Source organism: Protopterus annectens, chromosome 5.part0 (genome assembly GCF_019279795.1).
Source record: "Protopterus annectens isolate FY-2018-M chromosome 5.part0, PAN1.0, whole genome shotgun sequence".
Lineage (NCBI taxonomy): Eukaryota > Metazoa > Chordata > Ceratodontiformes > Protopteridae > Protopterus > Protopterus annectens.
The window spans coordinates 1,520,125,301-1,520,140,776 of record NC_056735.1 but is presented as its reverse complement, the minus strand read 5'-3'; the positions used below and the strand labels follow the sequence as shown (position 1 = coordinate 1,520,140,776).

General features: G+C 40.6%; 1 protein-coding gene across 1 annotated transcript in view; it reads right to left on the bottom strand.

Moving 5' to 3' along the window:
- Window positions 1–307: 307 nt before the first annotated feature.
- Window positions 308–15,476, bottom strand: part of TMEM45A (transmembrane protein 45A) — a 419,816-nt gene continuing 404,647 nt past the window's right edge. The window contains exon 6 of the mRNA XM_044071333.1: window positions 308–1,287. Within this exon, the coding sequence (XP_043927268.1) occupies window positions 1,179–1,287 (109 nt within the window). The 3' untranslated portion in view covers window positions 308–1,178. The remainder of the gene's footprint in view (window positions 1,288–15,476) is intronic.

The window sequence follows — 15,476 nt, the reverse complement described above, 5'->3', positions numbered from 1 at the left end:
TGCGAACTGCTTCTGCTTTGGGCACCGCACAGCAAGAAAGTCTAGTGTAATGGCGTCAGCTGCATGTTTTATACCCCTGACAACCTGACGTCATGGAAGAAGGGACAGCAACTGACGTAGGACCCAAAACTTTGTTAATCAGGCTGACTGAGGGCTACCTGCAAGCAGATAACCCAAATCTAATGACTGCAACAGTGAAACACGAAGAACATCAACAGCAAATCCAGTCAGGGAACAGCTTGACAGCTGGCAACACTACAACTGCACTGCATAAAGAAGTAGATTTCAATCATGTTACACACAGACATAATGTTATAAAAGCCAATGGCATTTACTTAAAATTCCAAACAAATACTATAAAATGGCTGTACTGCATTACACCATCATTAGTAATCAATCTATCCTCAAAGAAGAAAAAGAAGGCTTCTACTGAAATACCATAGATTGCAGCACCTGTATAAAGCTGTTGCTGAAATTAAAAATGAGTAAGTTACATGTACATGCAAGCTAACAGGGTGAGACTTTGAACCTGAGCTTTACACAGCATGAACTTACAAAATAGTTACAATAAAGCTTTGCTGAAGCTTGACAAGAATATGCAATTAAAAACACATTGTACAGCTATGATGATGGTCACAGACAGTAATATCCTTCACCTCATACTTTAAATTAATTAAATGTTTTAACTCTAAGGCAATATTTTTCCAGTATAAACTAATACCAAAGTCCATATCCGACAGAAATACTCTCCAACGAATACATTTTAGTACACTTCCTTATGATCCATAATTTATACAGTTATGTGTCTTAGAGGTAGGAACATGGAGTTAGTACTCCCCACTCTATAAATACATTCATACTCCACACATTGCTCCTCTATGTAATTAAAGTGACTGTGAACAACCAAGTTCAAGTACCATGCAAAGGCACAGTTCAGTAATGTAGCTACAAGCACAGAGCATAGTAATCAACTGTTAGGTTAGAAGAATAACCAAGCAGCTCCAGTCTGTAAATCATTACATTAACGGTGTCTTCATGATGGAAGGTGGTAGGTGCTAGAGCACTATCTAAATGCTTATAAGCAATGTTGGTTCAGTTGAAATACCTTTAAGAAAAGAACATGTGAAAAACAGGAACAAAGCAGAACAGACACGGAAGAGAAACTAAAATATTCAAAACTATTTCCAAAAGTCCTGTAACTCTTCATCTGATTCACGGTCCTGTTCTGTTGACTTTAACAAACCCAGCTCCACAGGTTGCTCCTTTTTAAGCTTGGAATGTGTTACCCTGGTGAAAAATAGAGAAAGGACAACTTGGGTTATGAAACATACTTCTAAGTTCCATTTTTCCAAGACACCTCTTACAGATGTTAATTAAAAAAAAAAACTTGAACACAAAAGGCAATTTTCCATATCATCTCCATATATTTAAAACATATCTGATTTGGATTCAAATTCATTTGAAATCTCATTCCAATAAAAGACTCCGCATTTAAATTAACCCCTGATATTTAACTTACTACGTCATGAATGCAGGTTTAAAAGAACTTATATATGTATGTGCATCTATTGTTTTGTTTGTTTTTAATGGAAAACAATCAGTTTATTCAGAAATATTTCACAGCAACAAACATGTAATAAAAAATGTAAATAAAATAAGTTTCAGGTATAAAATGCTGCCTTTACTCAACTAAAACTCAAATCAATTAATATTAAAAATTCTTCAACTTGTAATTATTATAGTGTATCAAAGCCATGCAGTAACATACACAGACATGTATATTTTCTCATAACTGTTAATGGACTCTGCCTAAATTTTTCTCATCACAAAGTGCTTTGGTTTCTGCTTAATCCAGATTCCAAGAGTGCTACATAAACATATACTTAAATGTTACCCTGTTTTCTTCCTGCAGGTACCTGTTTCTGCAGTCAGTGTGTACACCATTTTAGCTTCCTGCAGAGGTGTAGCTAGGATGGGGTGAAGGAGCCAGCCTGCCCAAGCACATGGTTTCAAGGGGAATGAGTGCAAGATGCTGATCAGGTGAGAGTGCAGTACCAAAATTCAGAAATGAAGCTGCTTGTTGCATCTATATCAAGTGGTGTACTACAATTTACAAAGCACAATCTTTTTTCATGCACCTAAACAGAGGTCAGGTATCAGATCAGGGGACTGCAATGGGTGCAAATAAGCTATCTACCATTCTGAATTCCTGTTGCATTTTGTGTAACCTACTTCACATAATGATTACATCAAATGGTCATTCTCTGGTTAAGCAAGTCACTGAGTAAAGGTGAGGTAAATGAATCTAAAATATTTCCACACTTATGAAATCAAAACAGGTATGTCACTGATTCTACCTACGTTATTATTATTTTAAGTTACATTTTTTTGACCAGTTTGTACCTACTGAAGAGAACACATTTTCAGAGGGGCCCTGGAAAAAAGATATAAAAGCAGCTTTCAGCACAGCATATAAAGACATGTTTACTTACAAGTTACTAGATCATTTATAAAGCTAACAAAAACATACAGGATTACAATCAGGTCTGTATTAATAACCAACTTCATGTGTTTGAGACACAGACGTCAATAAATTCACCTCAAGAGTGGAATTAACAAAGCTGGAGAGGTGAAACTTTACATTCATTGACAAGAGCAGATAAGTACTTAACACTGGAGAGACATGATCATAATTACTTGAAGTGCATGGAGCTTTATCTGTTCTGTGGAACAATAAATGTAAAATAAAGAAAATTCAGGACTGTGTGTTTTACAGCACTGGAAGCTGTAAAATGCTTATAGTAACAACATAGACAGTGCGCAGAAACAGTCTCATGAATAACTCTTAAAAGATGTTAGATACTTCACTCTACCACAGTGTGTGTGTGTGTGTGTGTGTGTGTGTGTGTGTGTATATATAGATATATATAGATAGATAGATACCTATATACACATATGTGTGTGTGTCTGTGTGCCTGACAAAGTGTCTAACAGCTTTTAAAGCTGTGAAAAATATTCCGGATACCTTCCTGTGGTAGCTACTGTTATGCTGTAGCATGAAACTAGATCATAACACTGCTGAAAGATGCTTAACACAACTTTAAGCACCTCTCTTATATGAGAAAGGTGCTTAAAGTTCTTTTTTTCTCAAATCTGAAGCTAAGGCAGTCTTTTAGGCATGAGGTGTTGGTCAAAATATGATTAGCTTCACATCTTGACCAGAAACTCTGGCCTATGATTATGAGTTTATGTTTGAACCAAAACAACTACATGACCCCCCCCCCCCCCACACACACACACATTAAAATTCAAAAGCAACCTCAAATGCTATGCGCATCAAAGGGATACACTAAACGCAATAAACTGAGTAAATTCCTAGACACAGCTAAAGAAAGCAAGAAATTACTGTACGTTCAGCGTAACCGAATGGAGACAGGATCAGATGTAATGTTTTATATTTCTGGTGTAATCTTTTATTGTTCTAATATCTCTCAACATCTTAGCATGAGAAAGATGGACACAGACAAATATAAGGGGACAAAGTCCCAAAAATAGGGACAGATTTTAATTATTGTTCCTGTAAAGTTAAAAGGTTGCTACAGTTAGGGTTTACATTCCTTTCATTTTCGGAATGATATGAAGTCTGAAACTCAAACGTCTGTTGTCATTTAATGACTTCAATTCTCAATGATTTTGTAGAAAATCACAAGCTTAACGGGTAACAGAAAAAATATGAGGGGAAAAACTGGATGTTCTCACAAATCTGGGCAGTTGAGAGGTATGATTATAGACAGCAATGTGACATAAGAAGGCTTGGCTACAAAACAAAATCATGACATCGTGGCATCCCTGTCAGACCATTCATGGGTATGACAAATTAGAAAACCTACAAACCACTTAGAGTGATTTTGGAACATTAATACAGTAAACAAAATTAATAGATGGTGAATCACTTTTCGGTGCAGTGGTCCCTGAACTGCTGAGCTGCAAGTCTCACAAAAGTTGTATTTCAAAGCCATTGACACAAGACTGTTTACATAAAGAAATAAGACAAAGTATAGAACTGCTGTACAAAGAAACAAACAAGTGTCAGTAAACATATCACTCCTTTCTTTGAGTGTACTTAATGCATATTTTAGTAAAACTGCATCTGTCTTTTTAAATGAGCTTAAATGTATTCTTACAAAGAAAACATGTCTTAAAAGCTGATTTAAGCTAATAATGTACTGCAATATAAAGACTGTGTTTGTAAAGGATGGTCCTGAAAATGTACCTGGAAGAAAAGTTAGGCATAAATGCAGCAGTCAACAGAGGCTTCTTGGTAACCAGAAAAACAGTTTCTGCTGTCAGCTATGGAAAGCTGATAAAGACCGGGATTATCTGTAAATAATTCCATTTCTGCTTAGCTGCTATAAGTATTATTTCACGTGTATGTAATAGCTGTTATGCTTTAATAATACGCATTACTGCTGATCCTGCTGGTTCTCTCACTGTTTAACAATGCTCAGCCGTGAAGAGTGTGACTATGGAGACTATGCTAGGACTGATAAAAAAAACAGGCTAGAAGTCTGAAGAGACGTAGAAGGCAGCATTGTGCATATGCACTTTAATATATAATAATAAGAGTATAAAATGATAGTAAAATGTCATGAGTCAAGTTAATGTGACATCCTATACCTTGTAACGGCCTGTGACTGAAAATGCATGCAATGTGCAAACCTTAAATAATAAAGTCCTAAACACTTGCCAGCAAAGTGTCTAATGAGCTTTAAGTTTTTAACAGTATTTTTGTTTTTTGTAGTATGCTTATCAGACTTTGCTCATGAAGCTGTACCTCCTAAAACAACTGGAGTAAAGCTCACTGTCACATCAAATTACAACAAAGGGAATTTTTTACTACACAAATGAAAGTATAAACTTAAGACACACTGCTTTAGATACAGACGGTACAGAATAATTACACTCAAGTATGTAATTGGTGCAGTACCACACACATGAGCACCTTACTGATGAACTCTTTTACAAGAATTTACAGTGTACCCTGTACTTCTGTAAATTTCAGGATTTCACACATGGCCAATGATCTGTTCCACCACATTTCTCCCTTGATGTGGTGTAATTCAATTAAGCAGCAAATGTAAGGTGCTTCTGACAGTCCAGCTATACTGTACTATATGAAGTGGTTCATGATCTGCAGTTTCTTTAATACCATTTCAATATTTATCAGTGTTTAAATGTTTATATGGCACTATGGAAGCATTCACATGCTCTCTATTCCCCTTTTTAAGCTGGCTGTAGAATTAGTACATTTGGTCCAATATCAGAAAAGTATGTTTCATGAACCAAATTATACTTTTTGAAACTGCACTTCACATTTTGTGCATTGGTGTACTGGTTTGGTGTTACTCAACTCATTTCTATGACATACATGTAAGATTCATTAATTCATGTAAAAGAACTGTATGGATCTTCAAAAAGAAAAATAAGGTGCTCACTGGGTTGGACACAGTGCTAAGAGGGTCATTAATGAAGCTGTCATCAGCAAATGTGTAGTACCTGCCTTCAAGGACAGAAAATACATCTTTTAGGACGGATCTGAGAAACGTCATGGCTATTTCTCATCAGGGTGGTTGTCAATAAAAAAGGATACCAAGAGGGCCATCATTAAACATTTGCTGGCTATGCTTGACAGAGATATTGATCTTTTACAAGCTAAGGATGTTTGCAGAACATGTGTTTTCATCAATGAAGTGATTAACTCCCAGTAGGCAGATAAGTACTACTGTAAATAGTGAAAAACTGACATCTGATGCTAAGGATCACAGACAAAGACAAATAATCTATTTATGTGCAGTTTTGGTAATAATCAAATCATGCCTATACAGTCCTGTTTCAGATGAGACTTGGGTAGAGTGTATACATTTGATACACAGGTTATATGTCGGTAATATGCTATGAAATAACAAAGAAGAAACCACACGTAAAGTAAGAAAGTATACAGGTGGACTAAGGTACATCCAAGGTTGTTAATAGTTACCAGCCAGACAAGAAGTACTCAAAAATTACAATGACTAGAGAAACAAACTAAATCGCTAGTTTTCTTTACTTGAAGATTTGTAAATATATGGTTAACAGCAAAATAAAAGACTAATTTGAATTTAGACTTTTTCTTTGCAAGAATGACTTTGACATGTTCACGGTTTATAATATGCTTAAAATCTACTAAGCAAATGTATTCATCCAGTTACATAGCTATTAAGTATTACTACATACTAGTTGGTGTCTTTTCTCACTAGTAACCACAAATGTTGGTCAGTTCACACTTGCATTTACTCACAATCCAATCAAGTGTTTTAAAATATAGCCTCATCCAACATGGTCATCAAATAAAATAAATTATTCCAGGATGCCCCCCCCCACCAAGTCCTCACAACTTCACATGCAAGAACTTGTGGTGCAGCTCTTCTCATTTTGTGTGTATGCTGCACTTGCTGGTATCTCTTAAACCAGCAGAAAGTACAGTTGTGTACACTTACCATAAATGTAGATGTTTGAGTGTATTCACTGTTGCAGTCATCACATTTGGGTTATCCTGCCAGGGGTAGCCCTCAGTCGGCCTGAATACCAGAGGCTTAGTATTTCTGCATCAGTTGCTGTTGCTCCAGGACTGACATCAGGTCATCAGTGGTATAAAAACAGGCAGCCGAAGCCATTACATCAGTTTTTCTTACCCTATCAGGAGCCCCCCAATAAGGAGTTAGGTTATGGTGGAAGAACACCACCAGTAGAAAGTAAATACCAAAGGTTCCCTCTAAGAAGAGAGAGAAAGAGAGAGAGAGAGACAAGGGGGATGGAAGGAAGGAAACCAGGACTGCAACAGTGAATACACTCGAATATCTACAATCTACATTTATGGTAAGTGTACACAATTGAACTATGTTCTTCGTGTTTCACTGTTGCAGTCATCACATTTGGGTTGATTCCCAAAGCTGAAGAAAAGGGTGGAGGCAGTCAAGAAGACTGGGGGGCTGGCTAGGATGCCCTGCAAGACTGCGGTGGCAAAGCCTGTCCTGGATTTGGAGAAGATAGGCAAGTGGTAATGCTTGGTGAAGGTATGAACAGATGTCCATGTTGCAGCCTCCAGGATGTCCCTGGTGAAGACCCCTCTGAGAAAAGCTGCAGAGGTGGAGGTTGCTCTAGTGGAATGTGTCCTGACACCCTTTGGGGTGGTTTCCCATGCTGTTTGTAACAGAAATGGATGCAGTGTGCTATCCATTTGGAGATTGTTTGTTTGGATATTGCCTTGCCCTCTGCATCTGCAGTGAAGCTGACTAGCAATTGATCAGTTTTTCTAAAAGATTTAGTCCTGTCCAGGTAGAATCTGAGCTGTCTGTGCACATCTAGAGAGTGCAGAATCCTTTCCCCCTTGTTTTGTGGGTTAGGGAAAAAGGTGGGCAAATGAATGGATTGGTTGAGAGCCACACTGGACACCACTTTAGAAATGAAGGATGGGTTATTCCTGAGGGAGACCCTGTCAGCATGGAAAATGATGAAGAGCTCCACAGCCATAAGTGCTTGTAGCTCTGATACTCTTCTAGCTGAAGTGATGGCCAGAAGCAAGGCTGTATTTCAAGAGAGAAATTTTAACTCTGCTGAAACTGCAGGTTCAAAGGGGGGCAGCGTGAGCTTTTCCAACACAAAGTTAAGGTCTCAGGCTGGGGTAGAAGATCTTCTGGGTGTCCTTAATTTGTTAGCCCCTCTTAGGAACTGTTTGATGAGAGGGTGTGAGAATAGCGGTGGCTCTGTGCTGAAATGAGCAGAGATGGCTGAGGCATGAATTTTAATAGAAGAGAAGGACAGACCCCTATGTAGTAGGTCTGCCAGGTAATCCAGGATGAGATGTAGGGAGGGCTGTGCCATTCCGGCTCCCTTAGCCTGTATCCAGGTGCAAAACCTTTTCCACTTGTCAGCAAAGGATTTTCTAGTGCTGGGGCATCTGGCCTCATGTATAACATCTAGAACTTGTTTGCTTAGGCTGGCAGCTTGAGGAGAGGTCAGGGAAAAAGCCAGGCTGCCAGGTTGTGGGTCTGCAATTGGGGATGCATGAATTCTCCACTCCTCTGGGTCAGGAGTGTTGGGATCTGAGGAAGGTGCCATGGTGGCAGGGGTGACAGGCTGCGCAGCAGTGGGTACCAGTGCTGGCGTAGCCAGTCTGGAGCACTCAGGATTACCCTTGGTTTTTCGTCCCCTATTTTGAGTAGTACCCTCGAAATGGGTGGTAGGGGGGGAAATGCATAGACCGAGAGGTTTACCCACTGGAAGGATACAGCATCAACTTTCCAGGCCTTGCTATGAGGTTCCCTGGTGCAGAATTTGCTGAGCTGATTGGAGTGGGAGGCAAAGTGGTCGACTTTCAGGTTGCCCCATTTCTGGGTTACAAGTGTGAAGATTCTGAGGTCTACCTGCCACTCGTGTGGGTCTAGTAGGTTTCAGCTTAAGTTTTCTGCCACAGAGTTTAGACAGCCTGGCAGGAATTGTGCTAACATGTATAATTGCATGGCTGAAGCTTTGTGCCAAACGGTCACGACGAGCCTGCAGAGAGAAAAAGAGCAAGTCTCTCCCTGATTGTTGATATACCACATCACTGTGGTGTTGTATGTTTTTATCAGTAGAGGCACCGGGGAGAGTAGGCGTCTGAAAGCTGTCAGGGCATGCTGAACAGCTAACATCTCTTTTTGGTTGATGCGCAGATGTATTTGATTTGGGCTCTATTGGCCCTGAATGCACCTGCCGTCCAGGTGAGCACCCCAGGCATAGTCTGATGCTTCTGTGGTGAGGGTCTGGGTGGCATGGAGTTGTGAGAAGGGAAGTCCATTGTGGTTGCATGCTGCTGACCACCAAAGAAAATCTTTCCTTAGACAAGGTATCATTGGTATAAGTGTTTCCAGGTCTTGAGAGTGCTGACACCAAAGGCTTTTTAGGTACCATTGTAGTTTCCTCATATGCACTCTGGCATATGGAATGAGTAGAATGCAAGAAGCCATGAACCATAGAGCTTTCAGGATTTTCCTTTTGGATAACTGGGTTCTGGTGGCTAGTTAAGAGAAGTAGCCTGTCAGGTAGGCTTGTTTTTCTGGAGTAAGGAATGCCATCTGGGATACTGTGTCCAGACTTGATCCCAGGAATACAATTTTTTGTGTGGGGACTAATTTTGATTTATTTTCATTGATAGTATACCCCAGGGAGGTCAGTAGGTCCTTTACAAAGGTCAGGTGCTGAAGCAGCTTTTCCTGACGGTCTGCCTGAATCAGGCAGTTGTCTAAGTGTGGGTACATTTGAATATTTCTTTGTCTGCAAAAAGCAATGGTGGGAGACAGACATTTTGTGAAAACTCAGGGAGCAGGAGATAAGCAAAAGGGAATCACAGAGAATTGAAAGTGCATAGATTCTGCCCTGAACCGTAGGTATTTCCTGCAACATTTGGAAAGAGATGTAACCCTTAACGCTTTGTTGAAGGAAAATGAAGCAATGACCACCATATTGATGATTTACATCTTTAACTAATCTCATATTCTACATTAATTAGTGCGTCAACAATGACATTTTACAGAGATTTGCTTGGTTTAATGGTGATAAGCAACTAGTCATCAGTAGGTAAACTGCTATTCATCAACAGGCAAAATTACTACAACTACTGATACGATTTAATGAATGAATTACATATAACAATATCTAATTCATTATTTAATTAATGTGTGTTAATTGGGTAGGCGGACTGCTTCTTGGACAATTTTCAACCTTGATCCAGGCCAAGATCCAAAAACATTTGCAACACAATAAATGTTACTTTGTAAAACAGCAAAGACCGTCTTAACTAGAGGCAAAGTCATTATACACAACTTACACAGAACAGAATTTGCTATTGAACAACCATGATATTTTGGCAAATATGTTATAGTCCTGACGTTTCTGTTTTGCTAACTATCGGAATATAATTGTGTTATCCGAGTACGTGATAAATGGGTACGTGAACTGAAGGGCAGGTTTAAATCATTGTTATTAAATGCGTGATTTTGATTTAAAAAATCTGCTTAATTTTTGTAGCATTAAATTTCCTTCACATGTTTGAAAGGTAAAGTCCTTTTTAACAGCTTGCACACCCATTTTAGTAGCCACAGTGTAAACTGCTAGGCCTCCCAGCAGTTTCACACCCACGGCATAACCTTCAAACAGAAGTTCTGTCAAAACTAACAGATCGCTGTGTATGGAAGACAAAGTGCTGGGTCAACAAGGTATGTATTCACAAATGCATTTATGTTGTAACTTATATCTTGTAATGTGAATATTTAGCAAATTATATAATGACAACATTCTAGCTTTTTATTTCATTCCAAGCTAGTAAAAGCTGAGCTTCAGATTGCATCCTTCAATGATTAAAGTTGCAGAAAATTCCTTTAAAGCATTATTCTAGCACACATAATTTCTAAAATGGTCTCTTCTTTGAAGAATTCCAGTTATTTCCAAAGGTAAGCTGACATCTAATACATTATTTTCGGTCTCCAAACTATGTGACACAGTTTTTAGTTTTAAGTATGTTTTGCAACACTGTAAGTCAATGTGTACAATTAATCACAGGCTGCACATTTTTGGGATACTCTATCATCATAAGTTCCGGTAATCCTTCCCTGAAATAGCTGGTAGCATTATGCACTAAACATATGGAGATGACCTATATCAGCTGAGAATGATATATATTTCATCCTAAAAGTGCTCAGTTTATCACAGCCCCCAAACATATCTGACATAAGTACCCACAGTGTACACAGCTTAACTATAGTAGAAATTTGACCATATTCTAAATGCATGTTTATTACCTACTCTTTTGCGAACTGTCACTTCCTTACATGGATTCAGATCCTTATAATTCCTTTCACTTTGTTAGGCTAGCTGTACTGCTGGCAATGCCAGCAATGTTTCTACATTGAGGAGGACAGTCTTGACCCTTTTAAATGCTAGGAATACCATCTTAATCATACACAGTATTCATACCACTACTGCCTTTCTTACCTACAGTCTTTAGCAAGTATCATTTGCATTTGCTTGTGCATTATGCGTGTATCTCACCTTCTGATTTTAATGGTTCTCTCACCTTCTGATTTTAATGGTTCTGCTACAGTTCAACGCATCTTAGTAATGAGAAGTGCAGTAAGTCAAACACATGTGTGTCCAAAATCAGGATGCTCTGAAATATTGTGTGCATGAATTAGCTGAAAAGATGCTTAATTCAAATTAATACTTCACCTTATAGTGCTGATTACACCACCCACACCCACATATGCGGAGGTCCTCCACATAAACATACCCAAACAAAGGAGACCTCAGAGGCAAAAAAAAAAAATTTGATCTCCAAAGCCCTCCACACCACATACTACTCATAGTTCACACACCTGTGTCTCACAGCCACTAAGGCTTCACCACAAACGCAACATATTAGTCATAGGAGACTCCATTGTGAGACGCACAGATGTGCCTCTCACCAGGCTGGATAAGGAGAATGAGTTGTCTGTAGGTGCTAGAATCGGCCATATCACATACACACTCAAGTCTGTCAACAACAGGTACTGTTATGACTCTGTCATAGTCCAAGTTGATGTGAATGACTTATATGTAGAGAGACATGACTTGAGTTTGCTCATTATGTGTGCCAGGCAGGTATGTCCCTAGCCTTAAGCAGTATTCTTCCGTCACCCAGAATGATGCCTCAATACAAACAGAAAATTATTGACTTTAACAATTGGGTTAGTTTCTGGTGTCATTCCAGGGGGATCCAATACCTGACAGCCTGGGAAGATATGATCGACAGACCATGATGTTTTGCCAGAGATGGCCTGCATTTGTCTCACCTGGGCTCCAGGCTTCTCCCATAGTGCTTTTTAGGAACAGTCCTGAGGTTGATAAAGTCAACATAAAAATTTCAACAAAATGCAAATTAATAGTCATGCTGATAAATGCTAGGAGTCTAAACATGAAACTGCACTCATTGTAAGCATTCTTAACCCTGGAAAATGCTGATATCTGCTCAGTCACAGAAACCTGGTTCAAAGCTGTGGAGAGCACACCAGCTTTACCTGGTTACTCATCCTGTCATACATTCAACCCCCAAACTGTGGGCAATAAAGCCAGTGGAGGTGGAATTTCAATATACATTAATGACATACACACCCCCGAGACTGGTGCACACCACCTGGCCAAAGCCTTTGACACTATTTCCCACTCGGGCATAATAGATAAACTCTCTCAACTAGGCATTAATCCATATGTTACCAGATGGGTAGCAAACTGACTCATTGATATAACCCATCTAGTCAAAATAGGGGATGCCACCTCAAGCAGTAGACTTGTAGCAAGTGGCATACCCCAGGGGTCAGTCTTGGGACCTTTGTTATTTGGGATATACTTTTCTGACATGCAGGTCAAAACCAATGGGCTATGGCTAACCAAGTTTGCAGATGACTGCAAGCTGGGTGCTGTCATCAGTTCCCCTAGTGATGTGGATATCCTCCAAGTGGATCTCACTCAGACAACTGAGTGGTGCCAGAAACATGGCCTCAAGCTGAATACAAAAAAATGCATCATCATCATCATCCACTTTGGGGAGAGTGACATCCTCACAAATTATCACATTAATAACAATGTCCTAAGCACGTAATCAGTAGTGATGGATTTGGGCACCAAGGTTGATAGCAACCTGACTTTTGACCACCATGTTGCTTTCATTGTACGGAAAGCTTTCTACATGCCCCACCTCATAAGTAATGCTATCTCATCCAGGGACAAGGAGGTCATAACATCCCTGTAGTCTTCCCTTCTAAGGCCCATTATTGAGTACAATGCCCCTTTTGGCATGTACCTGCAAGGCACATACAGCAGCTGGAGAGACCCCAGAGGTTCCTCACCAGGAGAATCCAGGGCCTCAAACATCTACCATACACAGATAGGCTAAAAGCCCTATCCCTTTACTCAGTTTCATACAGAGGTACGCAGAGGTGACCTCTGTCTGGCATACAAGGCGATCACGGACCCCACCTTGATGGGACTGCTGCATATCCGCAAGTCAAGCTCCACTCGAGTAACTTGCATCTGTGGCCTCAACCTGGTCTGGGACATCAACAGGACTTATTGGCGGGACAGATTTGTGTCCCAGAGACTCCGCCATATATGGAATATACTCCTTTTCCACGTGAAGCACAATATTTCTTTACTCCTTTTTAAGAGCAACCTGGATAACTTGATGGGAAATAGAAAATATACCCCTGGGATTCCACCCGAGTCCCTGCTGGACAGGGGCATCGGATGCTGACTTGTCTAAACATGGGCTAAACTCTTGGCTAGGCTTATCAGAGCCTCAGGGCCAATAGCCTAGTAACCTCTATGATCCTATGATTCACTGATTGGGATGTGTAGGTAGGCCTCTTTTAGGTCTAGGGTGGCTAACCAAGCATCCTTGGAAAGCACAGGTAGAAGCTGCTGGAGGGTGTGTATTTTGAATTTTGGTATCACCAGAAAGGTGTTTAGAATGGATAGATCAAGGATAGGGTGCCATGTGCCCTCTTTTCTGGGTACCAGGAAGAGTCTGGAGTAGAAACCTTGGCCTATCTGTTCTGCAGGAACATGCTCTATTGCCCTTATGGAGAGAGCAGGGAAAGGACTTGCTTTTTGGCCTATGCCCACTAGTTTGGCGGAAGATCTGGGAACCCTTTTGGGGTTGGCAGAGTGTGGAAATAAAATTTTTATCCCTGGGACACTATGTTGAGGACCCAGCGGTCATTGGTAATAGTGGCCCAGTTGCCTGCGTGGAAGGAGAGTTTTCCTCCTAGGGGCATGAGCAGGTGGGCAGATGGAGGGGGTGGAAGTGTAAAGTCATTGTGAGTTATTACCATAAGGGGGTGGCTTTGCACTCCCTGTTTTTGAAGAGGAGGAACTCCATTGCTTAGATCTCTGTATTCCCTGGGGCTGTTTTCTGGGGGGTCTGCTTCCCCTGGGTCTGAGCTAAGCTGGCCTGGAGGGGGCAGGAAAGGACTACTGCTTGGAGAGGCAATGCCTACTGAACCTCGGTGGCTGGACCTGTAGGAAGTCTTCAGCTATCTGCATAGATTTAGCTTTTTCTTCCATCTTTTTAAGACCTCTTCTACCTTGGTGCCAAAAAAGTTGTCTTTGTTCAAGGGTGCATTCAATAATTTGGATTTGATATGTTCTGGCAAGGTCTGTTCCTTAAGCAAGCATGCCTTCTAATGACAGAACCAGTGACTGCTGCCCTGCAAGATGCTTCTAGGGTGTCAAAACCACACTGTAAGGTGTGCTTAGTTACTTGACTTGCAGAATGCATTAACTCTTGTAACTCTTTATTTTCTGCACAAGCAGGAAAAGAAGATATTTTTTGTTTAAGGAGTTCCATGGTATGTTGCTGATATTTCAGTATGTGGAACTGACAATTTAATGCTCTAATAGCAAGAGGTGTATACTTTTTACCCAATCTGCCTAATGCTCAGGAATACCTATCTGAGGGGGTGGGATTCTTAGCTGAAATTGCTTTGATTCCTTTAGGACCTTGAGAGATGACCTCGGGATCAGCAGCAGGAGTTTTTTAAAAGAAATTTGTGAGAGTCAGGGACTCTAATACCTGTCAGTTTCCTGGGAGCAGGAGGGAGGGTGTCAGGAGACCGACTGGATGCCATAAACACATCATCCACAACATCCAGGACAGGAGGAATGGCCAGAGGTCTGTGCTGTGGTAAATCTAAGAATTCCCTGAGTCTCTTTTTAGACTGAGGATAGTCCTGACATTCCCAATGGAAATGCTCCCTTAAAGTATGTAAGGTTTCCCCAAAGAAAAAGTCCTCGGGTGGAGAGGCTGAAGGGATGGATTCCTCTGCATAAGAATCCTCATAAGCAGACAGGGGTTGCATATCTTCATATTCAGATGCATCAGAGTTCATCAGAATTCTGTTCAGATAAAACTACTTGGGACAGGTCTCTTTCTTTTGGAAGGGGTAGCCTGGCATCCCCTAATAAGCACATTAAAGTCTTCCGCCATTTTAAGTATTTGAGACTGAGGCAAGGAGGCAGGTGCCTGAGTTTGGGTCGTCAGTTTTTTGGGTGTGGTTCATAACCTGGGCCTTAGAAACTCGGTTGTATATGAAAGAACTGAAGATGCGAAAGAAGTCGTCAGTCTGTGTCAAGGATCGGTAGTGCAAAGTACTTCTTCGGAAGCCGGTGCCTGCTCAGCGGCTCCGGACCCATCCAAGGTAGAGACATCTGCAGGATCCATAGTTGAAGAAGAGTCTCACGGCATACCAGACTTTGAAAGGATCTCGGTAGTGGCCTACGAATCCACAGAAGCAGGCATCAGGGGCTGCGAAAGCAACTCACTGAGGGCCAGAGAACTGACAACTAGCTTAATGGAACAATCGTCAGCA